Here is a 20,652-nt window from a genome sequence, read left to right as displayed (position 1 = left end):
TCGGCTCAGGTCATGATCTCACGGTTGGTGAGTTCAAGCCCCGCGTTGGGTGAATTGGGCTCCACCCCGACAGAGAAGAGCCTGCTTGGGATTCTTGCTCTCTCCTCTCGCTCTCTGCCCCTCCCCCACTCAGACTTTCTTTCAAAACAAACAAATATAAAAATAAACTTGAAAACAATTGCGGGGACAAAGGGACACGGGTGGGTGGGACAGTTGGGATTCTGGCCCCAACCTGATCAAAACTAAGGAGGTCTTCTATTGGTTTATGTGTTTATTTTCCACACAAGATCGGGTCCGAAGACACTTCGTCCATCTGGATACTCCCCCGGCTACCAAAACAAAACCAAGCCCTTGTCTGGTGCCCTGAGCTGATCCTGGGGAAGACCTGGTTGGAGACGTGGTTTGTGCATGAAGTTCTCCAGGAACGAGAGGGTTAACGGAGTTCCACTCAAGCATAGAGGGCAGGGAGTGTTGACATAGGAGCCAATGGCAGGTAGGGGGACGGCCAGCCCTCCCTTCTCCATAACTTTCAGTATGTGCCCTGGGTCACCCCAGGTTGGGGCTCCCTGGGTCACCCCACAGTGATGTCCCTATCAGGTCTGGGGGAAGCTTCTCGGCTCTCAGGGGTCCTTTGGTGCACAGAGAGGGCCCGAAGGCCGTTCCCCAGGGCTAGCATCTGTCTGCCTCCAGTCATGCTTCTGAGCAAAGATCTGGAGGAAGTGGCCCTTGCAAGCTTTGGAACCCCAGCAATGTTCCTTTTCACCAGACCCAGCTGAAAGAGGAGTTACCCCTTCCTGAGCACCCTCCCACCCCCGGGGGGCCATGTGTGCTCAGTGAGCACCTCCTTCTCTTTCTCAGTTTCTTCCTTCTGCTCTTTAGGCCACTTCTCCTTGCCCAGACCCTCAGACTGTTCTACCCCAGCCGTCTCTCTTCCCCTCCAGCCACCCCCTGCCCGACTCTCTGGGGCCCAGGAGGGTTTCTGCAGAGCAGGACTATCTAGCAGAACTTTCTGCAAGGATGGAGACATTCTCCATCTACACTGTCCCACGTGGTAACCATCACCTGCGTGTAACTAGTGAGCACCTGACAAGTGGCCAGTGTGACCAAAGGACAAACTTTAATTTGCTTCATTCTAATGAACTTAAACTGTAGATACTGTACTGGACAGCACAGCTCTGGTCAAAAAGGGCGTATTATCCCTTCATTCCATGACTCTATCTGGAGCCAGAGCGTCCCAAGGTACTTCTGATGATGCCTTCCGAATGGAGGGGAAAAGCGCCTGCATGGACTGGAAAGGGCAGATGACCGAGGGTCCCCTTCCGCCTGTCGCCACTGTTCCCTCACAGCCTGTCATCACGCCCGCCTAAACGTTCCCGGTTCTGAGGGATATCTCCCCTCCCCCAACTATTCTGAACCCCTCCAATATCTGGCCGACCCTCCCAGGCAGAACACCCCGCACCCAGACAGGCAGACAACTCCGAATCACCTTTTCCTCTGGAGTGGGGAGAAAAGAAGCACGCGTCTCCCTGTGCGGGGCCAATGTGACAGAACCCTGTAGAAGGGAGTCTGGATATTCCTACTGGGTTCCACAAAGTCTGGAGGAAACCACGTGGCCTCTCTGTGTCCCTACATCACTGTCACGAGGGGGATGCTTATGTGTGTGTGTGTGTGTGTGTGTGCGTGTGTGTGTTATCTGTCTCTCAGGCCTGCTGGGGGGATGTCAGGAGGAACACTGTGCAAGACATCTCTACCTGGGTTGTTAATATTTGTATTCTTTTCTCTCCTACCCAAGGAAGCCTTCCCTGTCAGTGTCTAACAGATTCAAGCATTTCAGTATGCTTTCACTGAAAGCCCAACCTTTTATGATCATTGAGATGATAGAGTTTAAGGGAAAACCAGTATATGGGTGAGTATGAGTGTGGGTGAGTGTGTGTGTGTGTGTGTGTGTGTGTGTGTGTGTGTGTGTGTATCTTGGAAAGTTCTCTTTTCCTGGAACTACCTGCTGGACTCCCTGGAGGACAGGTATGTTCCACAGCTCAGACAACAGCATCCTTTGGCTTCATACCCTCTCTAGGTAGGAAATACTCACTCATATTCCACCACACAGAGGAGCCATGGACAGGGAGGACGAAAGAAAAGAGGAGAAGGAAGGCATTGTTGAAAGATTTGAAGTTGAACCAGAAAAGAGAAAACACAAAACACCTCAACCTATTCAAAGCCATTGGTGGATTTTACTAGGTCATTTAAAGTGGGGGCTGGGGGGAGGCAATGACACAGAAAGGAACTAGAAACAGATAAAAATGCACCCCCACCCCATGGTCCTCATCCCCTGGTATTCACGCTCTCATACAGTCTTTCCCACACTGCACCAGGGTTAGTCTGTGTGGCCAACAGAATATGCCAGAAGGGATGGTAGGTCACTCTTGAGATTAGGTTGTAAAAGACATGACAGCTTCTTTCTCTCTCTCTCTCTCACTCGCTCGCTTGCTCTCAGATCACTCATTCTGTCATGAGCACCCTACAGAGAGGCCCACATTGCGAGGAAATGAAGCTTCCGGCCAACAGCCAGTGAGGAACTAAGGCCTGCCAACAACCACGTCAGTGAACTTGGACGTGGACCTTCCAATCCCGTCTGAATCAGGTTTTCAGACGATCACCATCCCCGCCAACAGCTTGACTGCAATCTCAAGAGACACTCTGAGCCAGAACCACCCAATTAAGCTGCTCCTGGATTCCTGACCCTTGGAGACCGCGTGAGACAAGAGATGCTTGTTGTTTAAGCTCTGCTTGTTGGAGTAGTTTGTTACACAGCGAGGGATAACCAATACAAACGTCCAGGCCACACTGCATTTCCAGCAAACTACCACTGGAAATGGTAACCGGCGGAGTCCCGAAAGCAGTCACACACACACAACCATGCACACCGACGTGCGTGCACTACAAACACAACACAGACGGCTGAAATCTTCATGTTTGCAGAGCCCTTGACATTTTACCTGCTTTGGAGGCATTGTCTCATTTGGACTGCAAAACAGCCTTAGAAGGTAGATGTCCCATGTCGCACATGAGAATCATGCCCCAGAGAGGTGAAACAATGCCTCTGAGGCTCCACATCTCGCAACGAGACCCAAACCAAGCCTGGTGAACTGTGCACACTCACTCAGGGGGCCACCCACCCATTTTGGCTGCAGTGGCTCATGTTATGTGATTTTCGTTAAATAGAGGTAGAGACAAAGGGGACGTTTGCCTAAAGGGGGATGGTTTCAGGCTTTTAGCATCTCAAAATCCTCTCTTCAGAAAATACAACCCTTCTACCCTCCCTCCCTCCCTCCCTCCCTCCCCACCCTTTACTGGTCTCTCAGTGTGCTGGAAACTCTTAGCACGAGATCATTCTCTTAACTCAGAGAAAATGCAAGGCAACTGGGCCTGTTACCCGTGAAGGCCAAATCGACCCCTGATACCCCGGTTCACAAGATGGGGTGCAAAAGCAGTAAATCCAGGCTATGGGAGCTGTTTGGGAATAGTGGGAGGTGGGGTGGACGAAGGGGTAGAGACGGCTTCCCCCGACTGTGTTAGAAGAAAAGCCACAGTAAAAATATAGTAAAGCTTCAGTGGGGAAAGGGTGCCCGAGACTCCCCTGAGGGCACAGGGTCGGGAACTGGATAGCGGGGCCTTCGGAGGGAGCTGGCTTTCGTGGGCCCTGCCTGGAGACATCCTGATGATCACCTCTCTACCCTACTCCTGACCGAGCATCTCCAGCCTTCCAGAACATCAGGGCGAAGTCAGAATCCTTTCCTCTGCCTGCTCCACCCTGATCCCTGCTCTGCCTCCCTGACCCATGGCTGCAGCTCACGGTTCAAAGGCACCAGGTTTCCCGCTCAAGGTGACAAGCCTGTGCCATCTGCTCCCTGAAGCACTGAGCCAGTCTGGAACATGTTTACTATGGCCACTGGGCCACCAGACGGAACAAACACACACATAGCCCCGTATCATATTTTTTTCTTCCTCAAAACACTCCTCATCTTTGTTTTGGGTCCGCATACATGTTCCGCGAAGTTCAGTGCCAGGCCCGGCGAACAGAAAGCCTAAAATAGGCTGAAAAGACAGAGTCTGAAGACAACTTGAGGGCTGCTGGATTCCCGAGGGAGGGTGTAACTGTGGATAACGCAGCCCTGGGGTGGCCGCTGTTGTTCCGGGCTCATCTGTTCACCTGGAGGGGTGGCTCAGGATGCGGGGGCTCACAACTGAGCCAGCGTCCTGCACGTTCCGGGGCCTCCCGCCCGCCCCCGAATCTCTCAGCTGCCTCACCTGTTCCAGGTGAGCCAGGGGACTTGACTGAGGCGAGCAGGGCTTTCTGGGTGTGTGCCAGGCCTTCCTCCGTGGGGAAGGCCGGGGAAGAGGTTTGGAGAGGCCTAAAAAGAGCTTGCAGGGTGGAGCGTTGGGAAGGGAGCCGGCAAGGGCGGAAGTCAGGCGGGAGGGGTCCTACGCAGACCAGACGGGGAGCACAGTGGGGGCCGTGTGACAGGAGGGAGGCGGGGCGGGCAGAGGGCACGTAGGGGGGCATGTCTCAGGGAGTGGAGGGGCAGAGAGCAGGTATGGCTGGCACGGGTAGCGGGTTCTAAAGGTCTATTGGGAAGGTTATGTGCTGTCCGGTTACTTCGCCGCTCTGAAAAGGGAAATAAAAACTAGTTCCTCCTGGGGGTTGTTGGGAAGATTCAATAATTCTGCCCCACACTGCTGAGGTGTTAATGTGCTGGGGGCTCCCTGTGAGCTGCTGGTAAGTTTGTGTCGGTTTACAGCTGGACCCACAGAGCGTGCCATGGCTGTGGGCCCGTCTGCTCCTGGGGCTTGGCTGTCCGTTTCTCTGTCTGTCTGTCTGTCCAGGCCTACTTGGAAAGAACCGGCCGCTCTGTCCATTCTGCATTTGGAAGGGCGCTGAGATCCCTGTGGATGCCACTTGAGAGAGGACCCTGGGCACGCGGGGGACAGGGGACACCTCGGTCTTCATTTCCCTCATGGGGACTAAGCACAGGCATCACCCCCGAGGACCCAAGGGCCTATCTTGAGTTATTTTAATTCTGTTTGCTGACGGCTTGCCTAATTGAGACCCTGAATCACTTCTGGACACCAGGGTCCCCCCAGGATACTCCAAACCATAATAGAGGCCACCTTGGCTTCCCCCCAACACACGCATTGGAATAAATGGCTAAACTTGAATTACCGGGAAGACTCAGAAATAACCCCTGGAGCCCAGGGTAAATGCTGATCAGGCAGGAAGGCTCCTTGGTATTTTTAAAACCTGTGCCCCTGTCCCTGCTGGGAAGCCCTGGGGAGTGGGAGGCACCCTCGTGCTCTGGGCTCGTCCCCCTGGGACAGGGGTGGGGGGATGGGAGGAGGTGCTCCCGGCCAGACCGCCCTCCTCTGAGAGCTGCCCACCATTCTAGAACTCACGCCACCCCTCCTCCAGTTTCTCACTGGGTGGGGCCCCCACAACCTGGGAAAGCTCCAGGCTACTGCAGGGCCTTCCTAAATATGCCCATGCGTGAATCATCTGAGCCGGGGAAGGGATCTACAGGCATGACAGAGTGGGTGCTGGGGTGCAGGAGGCAGAAGGTGAAGGACTCTGTTGGGTAGGTCTCGTTTGAAACCTGCCCATTTGCTCATTCCTTTGGAATATGCACTAGCTCCCCACTCAGTCCATTTGAAAACAGCAGCCCCATGCTGTCCACCCCACCCCGCACAAGAGTTAATGGCGGGGGGGGTGGCATATAGAAGGCAGTGAAAGGCCCAAAGAGGGAGCTTGAACGTGCCAAGGAGGGGACAGACAGGAGTCTTCTGCACAGAACCGGTTGGGGGCTCTGAAGCCAGACTGCTTGGGTTTGCAGTCTGGCTCAGCTAAACCTCCCAGCTCTGCGACTTTGGGCAAGTTACTTCACTTCTCTGTGCAAGTCTGCAAGTTACTTTCCGCATCTGTAAAATGGAAATAAAAACAGTATCTCCTTTCTAAGGTTGTGGCAAGACTCTATGAGCTGATATTCTGTAAAGGGCTCAGTGTATCCCGAACATGGTGAGCATTCTGGAAGTGCTTATTAAACCGCTGAGTGACTTCCAGACGACGGAGGGTGGGCTGGGCTTGTCCGTGGGTCCGGCACAAAGGCCCTAGACCCAATGGGAGGCACAGCCTGCCTTCCGAGTATGGCGGTCCCAGGCTGTATCTCATCTCTGGGAGTATAGGGACTCAGCCAGGCATGCAGGGTACCCGGGGTACCAACCCACACCAGATTTGGTCCTGAAAGATGCACACAGGCAGAGCAGATAGGGCCTGCCTTTCTGGAACCTTCTGGAGAGGGCACATGGGTTGGGTTGAAGATATAAGGGGCACTGGTTATGGCCTCTGGAACTTCTTGCATACCTGCCATCGATGTCATCTGATGGCACTCCTGCAGGCATCAATGTCCTTGCGACAACAAGAAGAACGAGAAGGCTTGGTGCGGGTCCGTATCTCCTTAAGATGCTCTGCCTGGTGAGGGATGAGCTAGTCTTGAAGCCAAGGGAGGCTGTGCAGGTGGACCGCCCACCATGCCCCCCGCCCCCAGGCAAGGCCCTGTGGACTCCGTGCCAGGGGCCCGGTTACTTGGGGTCCTTGGAGTTCCTGGGGGGAGGACCAGGGGTCAACATCTGTGAGCCAACTCCCAAATGCCCAACACTGCAGAAACAGAGCCTGAGACTACTGAGGAGGGGTAACTGAACCAGCTCGGGAGGCTGTCTCCTGGGGTACCCGCTCTACCCTCTGTCCCAGGCACAGACCCGGTGACGATGGTATTTCTCTCTCTCAGCTAGTTTCCTACTCAGCAACCCTCCTGCCCTCCAGGCCGGTGGGCACGGGCCCCTGCTTCCACTCCAGTTAGATCCCTCACCTCCAGGTCACTCTCCTTGGCTGTCTAGGGTCGATGGGGTCTGCACAAATCCTATTTGCTGGAAAAAGGGGAAGACAGCAAACAAGGGCAATGCTCAGCTTCCCAGAGTGGGCACAGACTAGGAGATGCCCACTGCCGGGGGGCCCGGCACCCGGGAGCTCTGCCAAAATGCACAAAAGGGCCCTCCCACGATGCGGGTGCCTGGCCCAGGGGACATGCTGGTCCTTCACTGGGAGAGGGGCCCAGGGTCTTGTTTTCTTTCCCACGAAGTACGATGCATAGAGCAGATCCTGAGCGGGCGGCATGTGCCGGGAAAGAGGGGCGAGCAAGGGCATCCTGGGAAGGAGCATCGCTCTTAGGTGAGTCGCGGGCCAGCCTTCCCAGGGCCCCCTCACGGCCTGTTCTTCCCAGGAACGCTGAGCGAGGTGGCTGCTGTGTCCAAAGGATGACCTGGCCATTGTGGTTTGTACAAAGGCCGGGGTCTTCTCTAGGCCTATCAGGGCTCTCACGTCAGTTGGACACAGACATGGACATCTGGCTTCAAGAAATGAGCTGTTCTTTCCAAGAGCGCCTGCTTGGGGGTGGGCGTGGGGGAGGAGGAGACAGAGCCTAAAAATAATTCCTATCTGACTCATTTTGCTTAGAATCTGACAGGGCTGCCTGCCAGGTGGGGGTTTGCCTGTCCCATTTTCTTATCTATCTTTAGCAGAGACTTAATGAGGGCAATTTCCTTGCTGGGATATAAAGACAAACCTCGGGCGATGGCAGTGTGATCTGTCTCGCCGTCCCCTGGGCTCCTGATGACAGGATGATGCTGATGGTCACCGCAGGGCTGAGCAGTCTGGGGGGCTTCAGGGATGGTGTCATCCCCGGATGGGGCGAATGAAACAGAGATCCCCTCAGTGAAGCCCAAGCCAGGTGACGACCAGGGGAGGAAGGGTCTCCTGATCCTCCCTTCTCTTGCCCCCAGCTCTCCCACCACCAGACAAACAAGATAAATTACTCAGGTCTGAAATCCTATCACTCACAACCTATTCCTTTACCTTGGGCACCTCTCTACCCTGCTTTAAAGAGCGAGCATCGCTGATTCTCATTATCCACTGTAGTTAAGTTCTACAAAGTCCCGCAAACACTGAATTAGGGAATACCGGACGGTTATTCCCAAGGGAAACACAGGGTTAGGTTCCTACAAGCCTCTGGCCACAACATTTTCTCCAATCAGTCGATACATACGCCTTATATTATCTGTTTCTGCCTAAAGACACCTTACTTAATATGCATTGTTGGTTCATTAATGGTGAACTCACGGCAACAGCACTCTATCAATCATGAAAATGTATCGTAGGTATCCTGACTATATATAACTTGTGCCTGAATGACACTTATCTAACACTCGGATTTTTCTGCATGAGGCACATCACAGCCTTCTTGCCCTTAGGAACCCTAGATAGCATGTCAGTATCTAGGCATTTTAAACAGCAAAAGCACACAAATGTGAAAATCGTGGCACGAAAGAGATCGTGAGAAGCATCTCCTCGTCTGACACCAGCTGGGAACGTGCATGTTCGGCCACTCAAATTTCTCCCCACCCCGGGCATGCCCATGAATGACCTTGCAAGGACCACTGAACATTGATTTTGAGGTTACAAATAAATTTTACCAAGTAGGCAAATTGGCAAATGTGGAATCCACAAGTAACGAGGACTGATGGTACTTCCAAACAGGCTAACTTAACAACTCGCGAGCTGATGGACAGATCCAGGGATCTGAACTAGTTAATTCCTGATCTGTTCCCGGTCGGAAGGAAAGGGGGTTAAAGAGGCCCAGGGAACCCCCAGGGTCCTTGCCTGTGAGCCTAGAAGTGAGAAGGAGGAGGGATCAGTGATTCCAGAATGGAATGAGAGGTTGCCCATAGCCAGTGATGACCATCAAAGCATGGGGTAGTCATCAGAATGTGTAGCAGAGGGGGCCTAAGAGGGATTAGTGAGGGTTCTAAAATTATAATTCCGTATTCTGAGTGAGAGGGAGGAGGGAAGCATGGGGTTGCTGACAGGGTTAATGATGTAAAATTAAGGGTGCAGCTGAAAGAAAGATTTGCTTTCTGTCGGAGGATAAGCGCTGGGCCAGGAGAGGCAGACCCTGCTGGAGTGTCCATACGATGTCCAGGGCCGATAGGCGGCGGGTGGGGGGGGGGGGAGTGACAGGTGCTCTGAATTCTCATCTTCTCGCCCAAGGGATGGAGTGGTATTGCTCAGGAAAAGAGAATGCTTTACTGAGGTCCTAAGGGGTCCCGGCACACGTCTGAGGAATCTTGGAGGACAGACAAAGTGCTGTAGCTGTGTGCTTACAGTTCCAATTCTCAAAAAGCAGAAAATGCATAGATATCATGTCTCTCCAAGAGATTCCCAAACAGATGTTTTGGAAGAAATGATGTAGCCAATAGCTAGCACAGATTCGCACGAACCAGAGCAAATTTACTTCCTTTTTTGAAAGGGTTACTCGCCTGATACATTTGGGGAACCCTGAACACATCAAGATTCAAGATTCAAGATTCAAGATTCAAGATTCAAGATTCAAGATTCAAGGAGTATTTCCAGAGGCTTGCCACATCACTTTTTCCTGGGATGGGTGTTGAGGAGGGCACCTGTTGGGATGAGCACTGGGTGTTGTATGGAAACCAGTTTGACAATAAATTTCATATTAGAGAAAAAAAAAGAATCTCATAGATTCTAAGTTCCTCTAAACAATTTTTTAATTGATATGCCAATTCTATAACAAAAATCTATCCTTTTAAATTACATAAGTCAGGGTTTTTAGTCTATTTAGAAAGTTATATATCCATCGCCAGTAATTTCAGAGGTCCTGGGCATTTTTATCAGTGACCTAGATGATGTCACAGAGAGCTTGCAAAATCAAATCTGACGGCTGACACTAACTCTGTCCCTAGGGAAAGAGCCTGGCACCCAGGGAGGGCTGGGGCACATGTTGGCAGAGAAAGGGAAGAAGGAATAAGAGTCTTAACTGGTCCTACAATTAGAGGACGCCAGGCCACAGCCATGGGCAGTCAGGCTCCAATCACCCAGCGGTGTCCAGGATGCGGCCCCGACTGCACCACCTGGGGACCCAGGGAGGGGGTGGCATGTGCGGAAGTGTGGGGACGGCTCGCTCTCCTGCCCCTCGCCCAGCAGGGCCATCCGACACTGGCTGGATGACCACGGCATTCTTTTCTTTTTCCTTCCAAATCTGCTTTGCACATGGAGTCAATTAACCATTCTCAGACCTCACTTAATGAAACAGATTAAGTTGGAGAACGGCTCTCTTGTCCCCCCGGCTGCAAGGGCAGCGTGCGACGGAAAGATAGTGCCTGCATTCGCTGTCCTGCCCTGTTAGGAGGTCCGGTTCTGGAGCGTGCTGTGTCTACACAGACGTGTAGCACCCCGGGCCAGGGCCCATCAGGAACCAGGAGCTCCGGCCTTTCCCTTCGATTTAGTTCCGTTGGGGGTGGTGACTGCCATAAGCACCACCCTCTTGCCTCCGTCTCTAGGGAGCTTTGTGGGGCGGCTTCTGGCTCCTGCACCTGTTCCGCTGCGCCTTTCCCGTTCCTTCCCTCCCGATATCCTCCGGTCTCCCTTCCAAATCCCCCTTGTGTCTCACAGGCTCCTTCAATGCCCACCTCCTCCAGGAAGCACTCCTCGGTCACCTCCTGCTGGCTCCTTTCTTTGGACGCTCGGATTCTACATGCAGTCTGGTGGCTTCAACAGCCAAAGAGGGTTGCGCAAGCCCCTGGAGAGCAGGGGCCAAGCCTGCCACTTCTCTGGTGTTCTCTGGAGCACGGGATGTGGCACAGAGCGCCCCTCCATCAATCCCAGTAGGAGAGGCAGGTACTGCATCACTGGGGCATTCAGGGTGATGTGCCACCCAGGCCCCCCTTCAGGAACGGGGCACTCAACCCCCTCGGCTGCTGGACGTGCCGGAGCAGACACCGCCCCCCGCCCCGAGCTGTCAGCCCCTATAGAGACTGCCCTGGGTGATAAGAGCTGCCAGCCTAAAGTTGTGGCAATTCTATCCAACGACCAGCAGACAGGGGTATACAGACCTGCTCCTTCACTCTGTCTCGGGACAGCTCTGAATCACCTCAACTTCAGCGCCCCCCCATAGGGCCAGAACTCCCCACCCAGACTCAGCTTCTCCCCCCGCCCAATCTTGCTCCCTTCCCTTCCTGTCTACCACCATTGATCCCCACCATTGATCCAAAGGACCCTCCTCCGTTTCCTGGGCAGACCCTGACGGTTGTTCATTGCCCAGTCTGTTCATCTCTGTAAACGCAGCAGGGTGGAGGAGGTGCGGAGAAAATCCTGCACCCCCGGCCGGTGAGACCTCACTCAAGGTCAGCAGCGTGGGCAAGACTCAGCCCTCCGGGAGCCTGCTCCTCTGCCTGCACCCGTGGCCAGGGGTGGGTCGCCTGGGGGGCGGGGAGGGGAAGCTGGCAGGCCCTCCTCCAGGCAGCAGGTGGCCAACGTGGGTGGGGACAGGGCACCTGAGGCATGTTGCTCTTTGAGGAACGCTTGAAGTGCTCATTTAGTCCGTTCATAGCATGAAATGCATAATTTTTTCTGAAATCAGCAAACATCTTTGAGTAGCGTCCCCAAAGAAGCAAGTGGTTACTAGTTGTTTTAAGTTTGGGGAACATTTTTAAGGGAAAAAAAAAAAAAACAACCCATGAGCCATTCTGGAGCTTTCTGCAAAATGAGGACAAGACGTTCGCAACTCAATTGTAATCACAGAGCGCCTCGCAGCAGCCCATGGAGTGTGGGAGCAGAGTCCACAGACAGCTGCGCTGAAGGGACCCTCCCTCCGTGTCTGGCGGGGGAAGCGGAGCCAGGAGAAGGAAACTGATCCTGGAGAGCATGCAGGGCAAAGCTCCCCGGGCTCACGAGGGAGATCACGGGTGACGGCCCACCCTCGCTGCCGCCAGCTCCCCACCTTTCCTTACAGTGGTTCCCATGTACCTCGGACCCAAGAGGGGGCCGGCGCCAAGACTGTTTCCAGGGGCCTTGCAAGGATTAGATCGTTCAAGCCTCCCGCTTAGCAGACCCATTTTACAGAAGACGAAGTAGGGGCATGAACCAACTGCCCAGGTCACAGAGGGAGGGAACGGAGGAGGCGGAATGCCCATCCGGTGTCGAATTCTGGGGCGCGCGCCTCAGACTCCCACAACTGGAAGTGACCAGCAGCAGGGGCACAGGCCACCTCGCGTCCCGCGGGAGCTGGGGTAGAACGCAGACGTCCCGCTCTAATCTGCAGGGCGCCACACAATCCACCTGGCGCTCCCTGCCGTCCTGACCCGCAGATGGGCCCTCTGAGGGTCAAGACGTTGACTCCTGGAGTCCGTGTGTGGTCTAGCTGAACACCCTCTTCCATTCCGGCTAGCTCCCCCTGGTTTCGGTCCCTGTGAACATGAGGCAGCTGCTCCGGGCCCTCCGTGTAAATCTCTCATGACTTTATTGGCATGCATGCTCTTCCCCTGCTTCGTCCCGTCAGCCTCTCCTCCCAGGACATACTTTCCATCCCTTTAATCATCTTTATTGCCTCGCTTTGGACCCTGTCCCGCGTCCACATCCTTTGTGAGGTGTGCTGACCTAACCCAGACGTTTGTTAACACGAGTGGGGCTCAGCGGAAGGTCGGCTTCCCAGCGTGTGTGTGCCACTCTCCTCTTCCTACGTTCCCGGGTCACGCTGCTCTCTGGAGGCCTGCCACTGTTGAGGGCGGGTGGCGGGGGGTGGGGGGGTTGCTGCAGAGCGAGGCGACCGGGCCCACGAGCGGAGGTGGGGCCAGCATGGGTGCTGAGTGTCAGCCCGCCACTGCCTGGGCCCGAAGGAGCGGAGCCGGGCAGGGGGTGACCCTTCATTCAGAAGCCTGGGGATTCCACACACCTCCGCACACATACTCGGGACCGGGCGGCAGGGGAAGAGGGCCACCAAGTCTCTGTTCTCCCTGATCCCTTCCCGGCCCCAGAGAACCCCAGTCCCTTTTTAGGGGGTGCTCCCTACTTCTTCCCTCCGCCAGGAAGCCAGAAACCAGGAATTAGCCTCTGTGAAGCAGCTATGGCAAAAAGGCAGCACCCACAGTGAAATAAGCCTGCCCTGGTCTGGTCAAGCCTGGACTAGGGCTTGGTCCCACTCTCTTGGCTCAGTTTCCCCTTTTCCTGCAGCCACGTGACGTGCCTGGTGGTTCTGATGTCGAAGCCAAGAAGGCCTTCCTCCTAGTCAGTTGTATGCTTACTGTCCTCTGGGAAGGCCTCACACCCACCAAATGCACCAGCTGATGATGAGCTCTGGGTGCTCGGTGCCCCATTCGCCCGGAGCTGTGGCCACCACCCAGCACTCCTCGGTCAGGGCCCACGTGTGGAGGGAAGGACTGGGGACCCTGGTCAGCCACAGTCTTAGTTTCAAGGGATAACAGGAAAACAGGTCTCTAGTTTCTTAGCAAGAGATGAGGGCTGGACTATTCCTTGGCTCTCAGACGACATTCGGTGTTCATCAAAGGTAAAACCACAGGCCATCACTTTTATCCACGAAAAAACTCCCCATAGAGGAACACACCTCATTTTAGTTCCTTAGGCAGAAGCCTTTTTGCTCTTTCCTTCTCTCCTTCCTCCTTCCCATCCTTCTTCTCTTTTACTCCCTCTCTTCCTTTATTTTTTACATTTCCAGCCAGAAGGAATATATGCATATTCAAACAAAAACATTTACTCTAATGCGGCTTTATTACAAATGTCCACAGACCCCAAACATTGCTCGGTACCTGGAGTTTTCCATTTGAAATATACCATGAAGACCTTTCCATGTGAGAGAGGCTGCAAGGAAACTAAGGCATATGCCTTCCTGGGACGCCTAGCCTCAGCTGCTTATGTATCCAGGGCTGCCTCGTGGCACTTTTTCTTTTCTAAGTTTATTTAGAGAGAGAATAAGAGAGAAAGCAACTAGCAAAGGGGCAGAAGGGGGTGGCGGGGAGCAGAGAGAGAGAGAGAGAGAGAGAAAGAGAAAGAGAATCCCAAGCAGGCTCCAGACTGTCAGCACAAAGCCTGATGTGGGGCTCGAACCCACAAACCGTGAGATCATGACCTGAGCCAAAATCAAAGAGTCAGACGCTCAACCGACTAAGCCACCCAGGCGCCCCTCGTGGCAGGTTTTCTGGCCCCTAGCTGTCACCCAGCACTCTGAACTGCAGGGAGACCCTGGTTTTTGCCTTAGTGTGAGTGAGCGCGTCCGGGTGCTAGAGAGCAGGTGCATGTGCAGTTTCTGATCTGCATATCGTTTGTCACAGCAGAGCCCAGCACCACGCGGGACGACTTTCAGTGACTAGGGATGAGGAGGAAAGACAGAAACCCTTGGAATTGTGAGCTCCTGGAGGCCATGTCTCAGAACATATGTCAGCTGGGACCCAGTCCCTTGAGGACTGCTATCGTTATGGTAAGGTCAGGGGAAAGAGCATTTCTCCTCCCGAGGGGGCATAACCTGCACTGCCCTGGACTCCTGAAGGGACCCACCCCCTGGGCCGGCCCAGAGAAGTGTACCCCCTGCTTCCCGACTGGTACCCAACCCACCTGCTTCACCTCACAGGTATCAGCTGGCCACTGGGGAAAGCGAAACCCAGGCCAGGACCGACGGAGCTACAGACGGCTGGCCAAGGACAGAAAACCCAGAGTTCTCGACGGAGTCTCTCCTACCTTCGGTCATTTCTCCTCCTCCGGAACAACTTCTTCGTGTGGGCGATCTCTACTTCATGGGGCATCGGGTGGTAGCCCTGCGTCATGTGGGAGGAAGGGGGATCGTTAGTAACTTGGGAAAGACGGCAAAGACCTTCTCGCACGTAACTGTTGATAACGACATCTGTGACGAAGGAAATCGGGAGTGCACGACTAGACTCCGACCACCAAATCCACACTGAAAAATGGAAAATGGTAGAATGAATCCATTTCCCACCAGGCAATGATGCTGTAATTACAGAACCGAAGATTAGGAAGGAGACAAAGGAGACCTTAGAATCTGTCATACCCAGTCATTCAAATTCCAGACGAGGACACTGAGATCCAGAGGGGTGAGTGAACCAGTTCAAGGTCTTGTAGAGCATTAGCAACAAAGCGGGGACCAGATCCCGGATTCACGGCTCCATGATGGAGTTATTTTTTGAACACTCGTGACTTCTCTCAGCTTCCCGACACAGTGGGAATGTCAGTAACTTCTCCGGGCCATTGAGAGGACGAGGAGACACAGCCCCTTGCAAACAAAGAGGACCTCACAAAGAGGGAGTGGGCTAGGACCCGGGTTGTCTCACGCCAGCCCAGGACAGCCCAGGCAATTCTGACCCAGGACCCTCATTCCTCACACTCCCGGGGGGTACTCAGGATGAAATAGTTAAATGCTGTTTTAGACTCTGAACTGGGAAAAATCCTAAGGATGGACTCTCGTATAGTGTCGTCAGGACAACAGCTATGCATCTACGTCAAGGTTGGAGAAAGACCTTCGACTTATAACATGGGGCTGATCTTGCACATGCCGAGCCCCAGGCAGAATTATCTGCTGAAGCTGGGCTGAAGGCCAGCCCTAGGCACACACAGGATGAGAGGGAGTGACAGGTCTCGGTGTGTTTAAGAGTGGTCAGCCAGGGGCGCCTGGGTGGCTCAGTCGGTTGGGCGTCCGACTTCGACTCAGGTCATGATCTCACAGTTCGTGGGTTCGAGCCTCACGCCGGGCTCTGTGCTGACAGCTCGGAGCCTGGAGCCTGCTTCGGATTCTGTGTCTCCCTCTCTCTCTGTCCCTCCCCTGCTCATGCTCTGTCTCTGTCTCAAAAATAAATAAAAACTTAAAAAAAAATGTTTTAAAAAGAGTGGTCAGCCAGAGTCCATATAACCCAACCCCGCCCCCCCCCGCCCCCACTTTATAGACAGGGAGACTGAGGCCCAGAGCCTCTATGGTAGCAGCCCTCTGGTTTCAGGCTCCACAGTGGATGGCCTCACTGGGAGGCCTTCTCAGGGCTTAGTCCCCAACCAGTGCGGGGTGGATGTTGGCAGTTCTGGCCAGTCTCAAGGAGCTTCCCGGGGCCCGGCAGTGGGAGGACAAGAGGGAACAGGCTCGGGAGGACACAGGGACTCCGGCATCACAGATGCTTGGCCTAGCCTCCTATGGAGTCCCGGGAGGGAAGGACACATTTCAACATTTATTGTAATAACAGTCCCTCCCTCCTACCCTGTCTCTTGCCTCCGACAATCCGGCCAAAGAGCATGAATGAATTCCGGGCTCCAGGCGGCCACAATGGGCCTGTGCAGCCTTAGGATGTGCTTTGTTTAATGGTTTTTCTCAAAGGATATTATTTGCTTTTCTTTAATACAAAACACAAACAAGGAAAAACACCAAGTCTTCCCCTCTCATTTCCCCTCTCCCATCCTGACCCAGCTCCGGGCTGGCCCCTTCCCTCCCTCTTGGCCTCGGGTCACCGAAGGAACACACTGGGTGTGCCCCACGTAGACAATGGAAGGAAGCCGAGGCTCCCTCTCAAGCTGGCAGCCTGGATCGGGATCTCAGCTCTGAGGCCGGGCAGACGGAGCTGTCCGCGACCCTGGGCCTTCCATGAGCCCAGAAGGTGCGGCCTCCCCTGTCTGGGCTTCAGAGTCCTGGGCTCTGGCCTGCATCCCGCCCTCCTCCTCCACACACAGTGGGGAGCTGCCTTCGGGACTCACCCTCCGCTGGAGTCCTAGCTCTCTACCAAACTCAGAGTGGCCCAGAGGACCTGCAGGGCCCCTCGAGGCTTCTAATGAAGCCCCTGCTGTGACCTCCGTGTCCATCCACCTGTCTCCTCCGAAGTATGTGAATGCGTAGAAAATATAAGAGTAAAAACATGGGGTCTGGAGTTGCACCGTGAACGTTTCAGCTCCTGGCGCTTCCTTTGGATGATTCTGCATAAAGCAGGACATACTGTATTTATACAAGCTTCACTGGAGGACTCTCTTCAATCAGCCACTTTGTTTCTCAGGCTGGTGGTTGGCACCGAGTGACCCGCACAACTCAAGATGCTGCCCACACTCCCTCCAAGACAAGGGTGACTGGGGTCAATCGGGGAAAATAGGTGGCCGGCGGAAGAAGAGAGAATCTGTGCTCAGACCCACATCTGCCATCAGGCCAGTGTTGATCCGGGTTAGCCCAACTTCTTTAGTCGCCGGCAAGAGGTAAGGCTGGTACGCGGATGTTCATCAGAGTCACTTACTCATCAGAGTCACGGCTGGAAACAACCCAAATGTCCACTAACTGAGGACTGGATAAGTAAAATGTGGTATGTCCATACAATGGAATATTATACGGCCACAAAAAGGAAGGAAGTTCTGATACATGTGACAACGTGGATGAACCTTAAAAATATCATGCTGGGAGCACCCGGGTGGCTCAGTTGGTTGAGGGCCCAACTCTTGATTTTGACTCCGGTCCTGATTCCAGGGTTGTGAGGTCAAGCTGTGCCTCCGGCTCCATGCTGGGCGTAGAGCCTGCTTAACATTCATACACATTCTCTCTGCCCCTCCCCCGCTCTCTCTCACTCTCAGAAAACAAAAAAACAACTCCCACCCCCCCTCCAAAGAAACAACAACAACCCATCATGCTCAGGGAAAGAACCTAGTCACCGAAACCCAGTATTGTATAATTCCATTGTTACGAAATGTCCAGAATAGGCAAACGTGCAGACAGGGAGTAGATGAGTGGTGGCCGGGGGCTGGGGAGAGGAAGGATAAGGAGTCACTGTAAATGAGTACCGGGTTTCTCTTTGGGTGATGGAAATATTCTGGAATTACACAGGAGTGATGGTTGCACGTGTGACCTTGAGGATATACTAAAAAAAAAAAAAAAAAACACCCCAAGAAACCCAACTCACCATACACTTCAAAAGCGTGAATTTTATGGTAAGTAAATCATGCCTCAATTTTAAAAAGTGGGAAGAAAATCCGGGGGCAGTATGTTCTGGGGAGAGGGGACAGCAAGTGTTAATTAAAAAAAAAAAAAAAAAAAAAGAGCGGCGCCTGGGTGGTTCAGTCGGTTAAGCGTCCGACTTCGGCTCAGGTCATGATCTTGCCGTTTGTGGGTTCGAGCCCCACGTCGGGCTCTGTGCTAACAGCTCAGAGCCTGGAGCCGGTTTCGGATGCTCTGTCTCCTCCTCTCTCTGCCCCTCCCCTGATCATGTTCTGTCTCTCTCTGTCTCTCAATAATAAATAAATGTTAACAAAAATTTTTTTTAAAAAAGCAAGCAAGAAAGATCCAGCCACAATGGGACATGCTCCTTTCGCTCCATTACTCTCCAGGAAGCAGCTGCCCTGAAACATTTTATATAAGAGAGGGCTGCAAAGGGCAGCATGTCCTAGGCAAGAGGCACCCAATGACAAGTGTGAATAATAAAGAATCTGGAAAGGAGCATGGGGGATTGGTATCTCCAGGCCTGGCCAGGGGATATGATATTTTGGCTTTGGACCAGAGTTCCCTCCCTGCTTTTCAGAATATATCACTAAAGTGGAGAATGGAAATTTATCAGGCTTCTTAGAATTATCCTTTGACAGCAAACAGTGGTCTCTGCTCTAATTCCTTATTTAACAAATCCTTCCATTCTATGCCTTGAAAGAGCCCCAGGGGCGCCTCTGTGGCTCAGTCGGTTAAGCGTCTGGCTCTTGATTTCGGCTCAGGTCATGATCTCATGGGTTGTGGGATCGAGTCATACATTGGACTCTGAGCTGACAGTGCAGAGCTTGCTTGGGATTCTCTCTCTCCCTCTCTCTCTCTGCCCCTCCCCTACTCACACTCTTTCTCTCTCAAAATAAGTAAATAAACACTAAAAAAAGAAAAAGAAAGAGCCTCATATGAATGTCAGTCCAGGTAGGAGACACTCCCTCCCCAGTCCTCCCACAAGTGAGAGCACGGCCTTCTGGTTTACCAGCTGCTGGGTGTTTCTCATCAGTCTCGAGTCACGTGAGACCCCCGTAGCGTTACCGTGGACCACCTCAGGCCCTGCCTGCTCTCCTTCTACTTCTCTGCATGAGAATTCTTCCCCTAGCTCTGAGACCTGGCTGCAGATCCCCTCTCTCTACCCTCTGACCACTTTTGCTAAGTAAATGGGCCTGGGAGACAAGCAGGTTATAGAAACCAAGCCTCTCCAGGGACGGAGGGAAGATAATGCTCCTTCCACAGGCGGCACGGGCAGAATACACAGGAAGCACACACACGCACTCACGCCTGACTCGGAGATCAGCAATGGCGTATATGTGGCCCCCTGCAGGGCCGTGCCTGATTGCTCTGGATGCAGAAACATGTTCTATAAAATCCACCCATTCCAGGGTAGGCTGAGGTGGGTACTTACAACCCAGGGCGGTATTTCCAAGGGATTAAAGGCAGGCCCAGCAGAGCAGCTGGCCCCAGGCTGGGAGTGCACGGGCCTTGCCCTGAGAGGCCAGTAGAGACAAACAAATCTTGGGTCTGGGGTGCAGCAAGGGAGGGCCAAACAAACACACCAGGCGAGAAGCGTGTGCGCCCTCGGCCCTGAGACCCACTGATCCTGTGCTCGCAGTGCCACACTTCCACTAGGCTACAGGCGCCCCTCCCTCCCCCCATCCTAAAATCCACCGGCTCTCCCGTCCACCTTTCCTGTAAAAATTGCCGTTTTAGGCACCGCACACATAGTGAAAAAGAAATCGGCCAAATGCTGGTCTGTGTAGAGCACACATTCTAGTGAGAGCGGAGAGAAGACGACCATCAGGTGAGCAGACGCTCTGATAACTGACAAAAACACTACGGAGCAGAACAAGGCACGGCAAGGGCAGGAGCACGGCGGGGGCGGGGGTGGGGGTGGGGTGGCCAGGGAAGACTTCTGTTACTCGACATCCGTCCGTCAAACCACCCACCCGTATGTCCATCCTTGGTTCTTTCTCACGCAACCAGTGCCGAAGGCCCACCGTGTGCCAGGTGCATCAGATGGAGGTTACTAGAACGAACAGACTCAGTTCTGGCCCTGGAGGTCAGGGGATCATTGGACAGATGCCTCTGGCAGCCCAGAAGAAGGAAGGAGGACCCTGCTTACAAGAAGGGTCAGGGAAGCCTTCGCGGTACCTACGCTGAGCCCTAAGGGGTTTGCTAGGGGTACATGAGAAGACTAGAAGCTATGTTATGACCTCCGTCAGCTGGCCAATGATGTTAGCATCACAGCAGTGTGTGGAGATGTGCTTGGCACTGTGGTCAGACAGAGAAGCACCAGGGTAGTCTGAGGGCCAGGGCTGGTGCTCCTGATGTCTGGCTTGGGGCCATCTGGATGGTTCTTCACCCCCTTTAAGCAGGTAGATTTATGTGCCTCAAAACGATCAGCTGGAGTCCTAACCCTGGAGGGAGCTGTGAACGTGACTTTATTTGGAGATACGGTCTTTGCAGATATGGTCAAGTGAAGACGATGTCATACTGGATGAGTGGGCCCTAAATTCAACGACTGGTGTCCTTAGAAGAAGAAGGAAATTTGGCCACAGAGACACAAGAGACACAGAAAGAGAAGGCCATGTAAAGATGGAGGCAGTGTTGGACCAACACGGCTTGAGCCAAAGAACTCCAATGACTCTGGCAGCCACCAGAAGCTGGTGACAAGAAAGGATTTTTCCCCAGAGCCTTCAGAAGGAGCATTGGTCCCACCGACGCTTCCATCCCAGATTTCTAGCCTCCA

General features: G+C 53.6%; 1 protein-coding gene across 7 annotated transcripts in view; it reads right to left on the bottom strand.

The window, feature by feature from the left end:
* The window catches only part of CTIF (cap binding complex dependent translation initiation factor), a 294,145-nt gene that overhangs the window by 118,814 nt on the left and 154,679 nt on the right, over window positions 1–20,652 (bottom strand). For all 7 annotated transcript variants that reach the window (XR_006195575.1, XR_006195576.1, XM_042911713.1 and 4 more), the window contains exon 7: window positions 14,648–14,724. Coding sequence is in view for 5 of the 7 variants with exons in the window: in XM_042911713.1 (XP_042767647.1) it covers window positions 14,648–14,724 (77 nt within the window). In the remaining 2 variants the exon portion in view is untranslated. The remainder of the gene's footprint in view (window positions 1–14,647; window positions 14,725–20,652) is intronic.

Source organism: Panthera leo, chromosome D3 (assembly GCF_018350215.1).
Source record: "Panthera leo isolate Ple1 chromosome D3, P.leo_Ple1_pat1.1, whole genome shotgun sequence".
NCBI classification, from domain to species: domain Eukaryota; kingdom Metazoa; phylum Chordata; class Mammalia; order Carnivora; family Felidae; genus Panthera; species Panthera leo.
The sequence above is the reverse complement of the archived record's forward strand: the minus strand, read 5'-3'. Positions and strand labels throughout refer to the sequence as shown.